The sequence below is a fragment of the Apaloderma vittatum genome, unplaced genomic scaffold (assembly GCF_000703405.1).
Source record: "Apaloderma vittatum isolate BGI_N311 unplaced genomic scaffold, ASM70340v1 scaffold1387, whole genome shotgun sequence".
Taxonomy (NCBI): Eukaryota; Metazoa; Chordata; class Aves; order Trogoniformes; family Trogonidae; genus Apaloderma; species Apaloderma vittatum.
In genome coordinates this window covers 58,927-68,647 of record NW_009726456.1, presented here as the reverse complement: position 1 = coordinate 68,647, position 9,721 = coordinate 58,927, and the positions used below count along the sequence as shown (strand labels likewise).

The 9,721-nt window shown below is 39.5% G+C and overlaps 1 protein-coding gene across 1 annotated transcript in view; it reads right to left on the bottom strand.

Annotated features, from left to right (window-relative positions):
* Positions 1-3,927: 3,927 nt before the first annotated feature.
* HIPK3 (homeodomain interacting protein kinase 3) overlaps positions 3,928-9,721 on the bottom strand; it is a 50,752-nt gene continuing 44,958 nt past the window's right edge. The window contains exons 13-15 of the mRNA XM_009873268.1: positions 8,923-9,158; positions 8,486-8,613; positions 3,928-6,775 (exon numbers count right to left, since the gene is read on the bottom strand). Of these exons, the coding sequence (XP_009871570.1) occupies positions 6,299-6,775; positions 8,486-8,613; positions 8,923-9,158 (841 nt within the window). The 3' untranslated portion in view covers positions 3,928-6,298. The remainder of the gene's footprint in view (positions 6,776-8,485; positions 8,614-8,922; positions 9,159-9,721) is intronic.

Below are 9,721 nucleotides of genomic sequence, written 5' to 3'. Positions count from 1 at the left end.
CAGGGCAGAACGTGCTCCAGCACCCCGAGAGCTGATTCAGAAAGGGCGCAGCGTTGCTTAGACGTGTCCTGGCCTCCCAGCAATTTCAGCAGACAGGAAGAATTCTTTCCGATAAATTCTTAAAAGTCAGGTGTGAGGTAGAGCAAGCCTCCACATGGGCTAGCCACAGCTTGACATCCCCAGCTACTCTCAGCATCCCCGAAGTCACCATCACACCTAATCACACATTTATCTGACCAGTTTAGCACACTCTTTGACTATCACTGTCACAATTACTCGGCTACTAATATGTCCCACTTGTGCAGTTTGACTCACTTTTTCCTCAAATCACTAATTCATTCTATGAAAAAATAGCTTTCACATGATGACTACTAATGATTACCCGCAGAGAAAAGATGGCAGTTGTATGATTATTGTAGTACAATGGATAGCTTACTCATCACTCCAGTTTATTTAGGGCCAACACATTTAGTGCAGGGCCCTCTGGTGGTACTTTGTCCCCTTTAGGGAGTTCTGAGTAAAACCTGTTTCATCATTTTCAGATTTTTCTAGGTTTTCTCATAACACAATCTTTGTTATAGATCCATCAATAAATTAATTTTGTCAGTGCTTTTTCTCAATCTAGCTCTTAACTATCACAGTTTTAATTTTCCTTTACAGAGTATATATGTGTGTCTGCATGTATTATGTATAAAATGTAAATATTTTTCCTTAGCAGAACTAGTTGCTGTTTTGAAGGATTTTAAAAATGTATAATTACCTGAATGATGACTGGATAAGATCTCTTACATCTAGTGAAAAATCATTAAAGCCTTACTACATAATTGTAGTTTACTTCCTAAACTTATCTTTCCCAATCCTATTTGTTTTCACTGTGCAGAAAGGTAACTTCAGCCCTTGAGGGCTATCTGCACATCTATACTTGGTACCAGGATTTCCTTTCTTATATTAATGTTCCCCCAGACAACATCGACCACCATCAAACCTTATCCATGATTTAACACGCATTCCCGTGCAGCAGGATGTCAGACTGAACATTTCAGTCACCGTGTCATTCAGCGTGGCAAGAGAAGCAAGAAGGGCGACAGCTCTTCTCTGGTGCTGCCCAGAGCTCTGCACCACACGGGACACGCAGCCCCAACGGGTCAGGCCTGAAGGCAGGTGCAGCTCTTTCAGCGGGAGCAGTCGTGTCTCACAGCCCCAGCGAAACGCTGATCGGTGCTGCCTCCGTTCACGGGAGCTGAAGCCACACACAGTACGCACGAGCTGCAGTGATTAATGTGAACATACCAGAATGACCAGGACTGTGCTGCTTTGTGAACAACACCGAACAGTGGCTTCTCTGTGGCCTCCCAGGAAGTGATCATCTCTCCAGCTGAAAACTGAAGCCAATTCATTGAGAGAACATAGCATCATCCTGAACTCGTTTGTCTCACCACGGATCTGTAGTGTGTGACAGCCCCATTGACTCAGAAAGCTGCTCCTTGAACGAATCTGCTATCGTAACTGCAGCATAAATTTCTCCTTTAGTGACAGGGAAGATACCAAATTTTAAACTGGTGTTAGTCATCCTAAAGGCAGCTGAGAGGAAGATTACTTACTGACAATTGTCTGACCTGTCCCATCTCTCCACAGGATGGGAAAGACATAGGGGACAGTCGGACATTGTTACTAATGGAAAGCAAGATTGGAAAGGACTTCACAGACAGCGTATTCTCTCTGAAAGGCTCAGGCTGCCTTGCCTTGTTTGTCACATGTTGCCAAAAGAGAGAGTGTAAAATACACCGAGGCAGTGGCCCTATTTGCTATGGGAAATGTGGGATATGGACACCAATGTCAACACGCATTTAAAAGTCAACAATATGTGAGTCTAACCGTGAAGAAAGAAGAGGAAAGCAGCTTTCACAGCAACAGAGGTGTCTGTAGGATTTGGACAGATGTGTTTTCACGTAGCCTAAGCTAGGGAGCCGCAGCAAAAGCTCTGCAGACAGTGGGACCAACTTGCATAGAAGAGCGAGCAGCTGTGAAAGATCAGCAACAGCTGCACCTCGTGTTTATCAAAGTAAAGCTTTCTGTCAGTTCTGAAATATCCTGGCATCAAAAACATATCGCACTGTCATTTCAGTCTTTTAGATTTCCTTTACGACAGCACCTTACATGCCACGTGAAGCACAGAGAGCACGCTACGTCGCAAAGACCTGTACTCAAATGCCTGCTTCACGACAGCTCCCAGACCACTAGACTGCAGCAAGCACCACAACCCCACGGCAGAAGGAGCACGTTTGGCTGACAACAGCACCGGCAAACGCATCTTCTGCGGACGTCTGGCCCACACCAGGCTGGCCATCTGGGGCCACCTGCTGCGTGGGGCCATCTGCAGCTGCGGGAGGGAGCTCCTTCCTGCTGGCCAAGCCACAGTTGCCACAGGCTTGGTGCGAACTTGAGCAGCAGCAGCGATGTATCTGCTGGTATCTGAGCCACATAACCTCTCCTCTGAGGTTGTAAAAGTGGGGCATCCAGAACAAAGAACCTTCGAGGCTTGGCTATGCTACAGCCAGAATCTCCTCCTAAGAAAACCCTGAAGTTAATAAAATTTAAAAATTCAGGAAGAAGAGAATCCTAGGCAAACCACTATATCACAATTTTAGAGCCCTCCCCAGGAATTTTCATCACCTTCACCTTAATCCAGCCTTGATGTAACAGAGCAACAAATGAAAGCCACCAGAAGTCATCTGCTGCAATATATATTTTAATTCAAAGTGAATCTCGACAGTAATACACCATAAATTCTTATTTTGACACTCACCAAAATAGTCACCTGGAAAACCCGCTTTTTGTGACAAAGTACAGAAGGCTTGGTCACATTTAAATCACTGAGAACTAGAAAGAAATACTATCGCAAACTGTAAGAGACATTACATCCATAAAAAATTTTCCCAGTCCTCATATTGTAATATTGCACAGTGCAATTGCTACATGGCGAACTAGTGTAGCATAGAAATCCAAAGCAAAAAAAAGCCACAAGTCTACAAATTGTTAAACAGTAACAGTTCAAACTTATTAATCAAGTCTCTATCACTGGGTATTTCTAGAACAAGTCTTCCTACAGCTTGCAGTGTGATTTAACTTTTACTTAACACAAACCAAGTTAATTAGCAGTAAAAACAGAAAATTTAAAAATTAAAACAAAAAAAAAAAGTTAATACAGTAGCATAATTGACCAATAAAACACCCTGAAGTAAAGTTAAAAACCGAACACAAGAAGTTCATATAAAATCTTGCAAATTAAAGTAATATGCAGATATGCATTTCTGTAGTCATGCAGTGTTTTATTTAAAAAAGGCATTAAAATGGTAACGTGTGTAAATGATTCTCAGAGGATGACTTTTTTCACAGAAAAGTCCCTCGCCCTGAAAGTGTTTTTTTTCCTGCACATGGGCCCCGGACACTTGCAGCGACAAGAGCCCGTTCTCTCCAAGTGTATTGCAGGATGGGGGAAAAGTCACACAATATATTGAATTTAAGTTGTGGCAGGATTTCAAATATTTCATTCTTTGAAATGCAGACATTTCTAAAATTACAATACATAGAAAGAGCAGCAGATCTAATTTGGGGCGCATTTACAGCAAATTTTTCCCACCTACAATAGGATACTGTTGTGATATACAGATAATTGTGTCAATTTAACAAGCACATTAGCTTAAAACCTTAAGCGCAGTAAAAATAAAAGTACAGCAAATACATTAGACCAGTGAAGATCCCCATGGCCCCAGAAAAAAAAAATAAATGCCGGTTTTGTGGGTTTTTTGTTATCACAATACAAAATTCTTTTACTCCATTTGCATTGGTGATTCTTGGTGTGTCCATTGCCTGCAATGGAGTAAGCACCAAAAAACCGTCGCTTCCCAACACGAGGGAGGGAACAGAAAACTATCCGCTGGACCATATAGCACAAGCCTGAAGTGGTGAGGTGGACATCCAATTCGAGCATTTTCTTGACTCCCTATATTTAGGCTTTATAGATGCGCTGATAAGATTTCAAATTGATCAGGATACTCCTAGTTTCTAATGTATACCTTATATACACACACTTGTACAAAATGCATAGAGAGGTGATTACTAAAAACACTGAAACTTTTGGGAAAAGTCAGGTTTCTTAATTTTCAGTGTGATTAAAAACGTACTGCTGGTATTTTTATTATTTTTTTTATGATCTAACACTGTTGTGTTTTAGTTATTACTTAAAAAATAAATCAAATCTAGGCACATTTATTTCATTCAGACATTCATTAAATAAAACACTGCTTGTGTTAGTGGAGTAAAGAAAAAGATTACCAGTTATTAGCTTATTAACAGAGTTAAACTCAAATGCTTTGCACTCTTATTCCAGTCAACATTGCAAGGATTGTATTCCAGATTTTGTTTTAAAAAAAAGTTAAGTCAAGCCTGCAAGATGCAGCTTCTTACGTGTCTACACAATGCCAATATGAAAACATAAAAAAATTAAGTTACATCAATACATCCACTTATATGCAGTGATGAGCTCAAAGTTAATGGAGATAAAATACTGATGCAAATAACACACCCCAAAAAAACATATGCAATCATCTTCCATCATTTACAGTATAGTAGTTACGACACTTCAAACATGAAAACAAAGTTAAAAAAAAAAACAAACTAAAAAAAAAAACAACCCCAAACCCAAAACCTGGCTTCTATTTCATGTAATTAGACTTGTACAGAAATTAGAAGGCTAAGAAAGAACTAGTTAATCACCTAATTTCACAGCTATCTGAAGTGGCAATCATTATATAGCAGCTTATCTATGATACATTCAAGATAAATGATACAATTTATTACTTGCCCATAAGCTAAAACACAGCCTCAGCTTAATACCTTCCGTAAATCCCATCTCTACACTACAGTATACTTGAGGTCTATGAAAAAGTAGCTACCTTTTATAGAAAATGGATGATTAAGTCTTTGGTGCTGCAAAAGCAACTTCATTTGAACAAAACAAAAAGAAGACACACTTTCTAAGGAAAAAAAAATAATGCAAAAAGCATGTAATTTACGTCCCTGACGGAATGTATTAAATAAGCAAACACCCGCAACAGGCTAAAACAAATACTATAATGTAAAAAGACTAAAATCTCTCCCATGCATAAATGAAAGATTGCACACAAAGAACTCACATCTTTTCAAGCTTCAATAGTAAATATTCTGCTACTAGTTATTAAATACTGCACGGTTTGCTCAAGCTAAGATGAAACCACATCATGGATCATAAGCACTTGGCTTTTTCTTTCATTAGCTAGTCGGTCATGCCTACCGCATCTCTAAACACTTTATTATAGCATCCAATTAGACAAACACGTTTAAGATGAACTACTCGGGTTGTACTGCAGTTCCATTTACCAGTATGAAATATTGTGTTGTGTGTCACTACTCAATCACTACTAAATCAACTTTTCTTCAGCGCTACTAAATTCTTGTCTTGAAGCTAGATCATTCTGGGGGGAAAAGACGACAGCAAAATTCGGCTACAGCAAAACGTGCTGCCTTCTCAGTAAGGAAAACACACCCAATACTAAAATCATACCACACAAAACTCAAAATGAGCATTACGCTATCAAAAAATCAGCAGATCTGAATTTTTAAGTGCTGCAGTCCTCAACATTTAGATATAAGTAATAACATTAACAACCTCAAATATTTAAGGCACTATGTGTGGGAACAGTTTACAATGCAGCTGAGATTATCAGGACAACGACATTTAAGAGCAATGTTTAGGCTTTTTTCTTCCGCCCATGCAAAAGACACATGCAATGTGAAGAACAACAGCTCAACTTTTAGATAAGTGACTCAACATTTAAACACCAAGATACGCAATATGAACAAGTTACCTCTACACTGTACTGCTGACACATGTGCATCTGTTGCTCTAGTTCTGTACACTGAATGGCTTCCCAAATGTAGACGTGTCTTGCACTAGTTAGAAGGCAATTTTATAAAAAATAGCAGGAGCAAAACTAGATTTCTGCTCCCGTAAGTCACCTGTCTAAAGTTACTATATAAGAAGGTAACAGGACCAAAGACGAGTTATACCAAATGTGCAAAACACATTAAAAGTGAGTTTTTCTTAAAGCTCAGAGTTGTTTAAATTGCACCCAAGTCTACACGATTCAAAAAAATAATTTTCCTGTTGTGCCATGGCTAATATTTAATAAATACCATGTTTCTTCTTAAATCAAACTTCCGTATCATTGAGCTTCCTCAACATACTGTATCTGAGTTCTCACATAAACGGATACTGGCTGAGTTTTGTTGGACTCAGTGGAAATCCCGTGTAAGCAGGCGACGCTGCAATGTACGAGTGCGGTGGGAAAATGGGTTTGTACTGAGTCTGATGAACGGTCGGGGAAGGTAAGAGACGGGGGTTTATGCCTACTGGAACCTGGTGCACTATAGCGCTGGGGTGAGATATACTGTAGGTTGGGTGTTGTAACAAGGGTCTGGAGGTACACGGCGAGGCGAGGAGGTGGGCGACAGGGGCAGCGGTGCTCAGGGGTGCCGACGACGGGTACGGAAGGAGAGCGGGTTGTCCTCCCAGGTGGGCACTCCCAGAGAGATGCGTGTGCACGGCCGTGGGATTTGGACTTCCGTGAGGAAGGGAGAAAGCGTGACTGGCCACGCTGGCTGGGATGTAAGCCTGCTGCCTCCGGTGAGCATAATTCCCGTTCCATTCCTGCAGCCCAGATCCAAAGTGCTGAACCTGTCCACACACAGAAATGAGCAGGTCTTAATACTTCAGAGTGTAAAGAGAGTCTGAAAAATGGAACAATGCACTAAGACTAGTCAACTTAAAATCAAGAGAAATATAGAGACAGGAATAATTAAATGCTTAAACAAAAAGATGTATCAGCTATTTAGATAGTAGCACAGACAGGAAATTTGACAGTAAGAGATGGCAAACAGAACACGAGTTATTGTAATGCTCTTGCAAAAAAAAAAAAAAAAAGAAAAAGAAAAAAAAGATAAAATGCCATGCTGGGCTGTTTTAACAGAAATACCATGTATCACATGAGCAAGGTGCTTATTCCACTCTACTCAGCACTGGCTTGGCATCAATTGGAAGTGCTGCATTCAGTTTGGGCACCATAATGAGGCACAAAGAGGACAAATAGGAGAGAAATTTTAGAGGAGAGCAGAAAAAATAATAAACGGATTGAAAATATCTGAGACAACTAGGCAAACAGAAGTCTAGGGCTATGATCACAGGAAGATGGGGCAATCATTAACAGTTATAAAGAGCAAGACTAAAAATCAATTACTCCTATTAAATGATGCCGACTTCAAGCTACATAGGGCATCTACCAAAGAAGGAAGGATCAGCGTAAATTTTTGTAATGAAAATAACGTTCTACATTTTCTGCCAAGAGGCTGAGGAGCTGCAGTCACAGAAGAGATTAAAAATTAATACTATGCTGATCATATTAAGGTTTGCTTAGAATTAATTAAACCAATCCTTCTCCATAATCATGCAGAAAGGGAAACTGTGTCACCCACCCAAATGTTTCTTTCAGTCTAAACTATTCAAGCCATTATAGGTAAATCCTCTTATCTACATAGAGCATGCTTACATTTAGTATTTAACTTACAATTTAATATTCACAGTTACTCTGCAAGACTTATACAAACAGGTATTGCTCATATTAAATATACTTCCAGATATCTAACCAAAAGCTCAATGCAGCTATGGATCAAAATTAATTAAAAGGGGCTTAAACTCAATGTCATGTGTCAACTTCAGTTCCCAGACACATTTACTATGTTGCTGGGTAATGATAAAAGTAGCTTTTATAGTAACTTTGGCTATCTTCCAGCATTGGCTTGAATCACAACCTCTTACCCCTCCAGCTTCACTACCTGGCAGCAAAGGTGAGAAACAGCTGGCTTTCCTAAAATCTGTCTCAGCTCTGGATACTCCTTCTACAAGCATTTTCGTGCGTGCTACTAACAGAACGAGACTGAATACAGCCACAGTTTATAACTGCACACTATGAGCACTCTAGCATCTGCATATAGGAAAAAAATATATGCTAACATATTTTTCACTTTGTTTGTGCTTTGATTTCGTGTAGGCATTAATCATTTTCCTAGTGTGACTTTTCTATCCTTTTTAAAAATAAAACATCAGCTGCTTTAAGAAAATGACCAAAAGTGAAGCATACTTATGACTTGCCCAGTAAGTTGTGTAAACTTGTAATCAAGCTGTTGAAAAATTGCAGTTGCCATTGACAGCAACTGAAATTGTGAGCATTCAGTGTGTTTGAAACCTCAAGACAGAAAAAAACCCACTTTTTCAATGTACACATACAAAGTACACATACCTGACTGAAGTTTATATGTTGAGCAGTGTGTTTGAAACCTCAAGACAGAAAAAAAACCACTTTTTCAATGTACACATACAAAATACACATACCTGACTGAAGTTTATATGTTGCTGATGGAATGCTGCTGTCATTTTTTGATGACGGTTTCCTACAACAGAAGGCTGGTTTACTCTTCCCAGGACAGATCGACCTTTTTTCAGAGGCTGGCATGTAGCATCTTCCAAGACATAAATGAACAACGTTATGTTTTTGTTGTCAGTAGACTCTTCTAATGAAAATTAGACCGAGTTTCATTTGCTTCAGCACACAGGGAGAAACAATTAAATAACACACTAATTAAGTCAAAACCCAACACAATTTAGAAACGTTTATTACAGGTTAGCAGATATATGAGTAGGTCAAAATCTTCCTGAGTATGACTATTGAGTAAATATTCATAAATACATGTATATGTTTGCTATTCTTATAGAAAACATATATACATAATACTCTTACAGAAAGAAAAAAAACACCTGAACAAACTTACCTGTATTTACCATCTGTTCGTCAAGGTGTAACCGGTTTTCAAGTCTCATTGGTGGTACCACTACAGTGCAAACAGCTGATTTGGTTTCAGGATTAACTGATGCTCTTGCTTCCTTATTTTTATTGGTATTAGCTACAAAGCCATTTTCCACAAATGGGCTGTCCTGTCCTGAAGAGTCTGAAGCTGGGGAACCATCCACTGTATCACATCCACTTTCCTGTTCGTCATCTGACATACTATGAAAAAATAGTATTGCATTGAAACAAATAAAGTTTCGTAACAGATGCATTTTATTAAAATACTGTATATTATAATTCACTTGAAAATTAGATTTTTAGGCCAAATAAAGGGTTGAAGAAGACTATTTTGTTTCTTACTGAATCAAAACATACAGGTCCCCCAATGGTTATTACACTAGCAAAAGGGAACATACTGATCTAATTTCCTTTTAGAAATCAGCCACATCCCGGAGCCTGCAGAAAACCATCCCTGGGGCCTGCGAGAGTCAGGATGGGGTAGAGAGTGTGGAGGAAGCAATCTGCACAGCAGCAGGCAGCTCCTCTCATCTGCATATCAACCACCAGCAGCTACGCTAGACCTTATCTACTGAAAAATTAGGTCTCCCTGAAGCTCCTCGGGAGAGCACTGTCTGCACGTGACTGACATTCTTTGAAACAGATTTAGATTAAGAAGACAAGTGCAACTCCCTATTTACAAGGCAGCTATTTTGGCCCTGTGGAATCCGTGCTTCTCAAGTGGCGCAAACTCATTCACTCAACCACTGGATGTACCAAAGCAG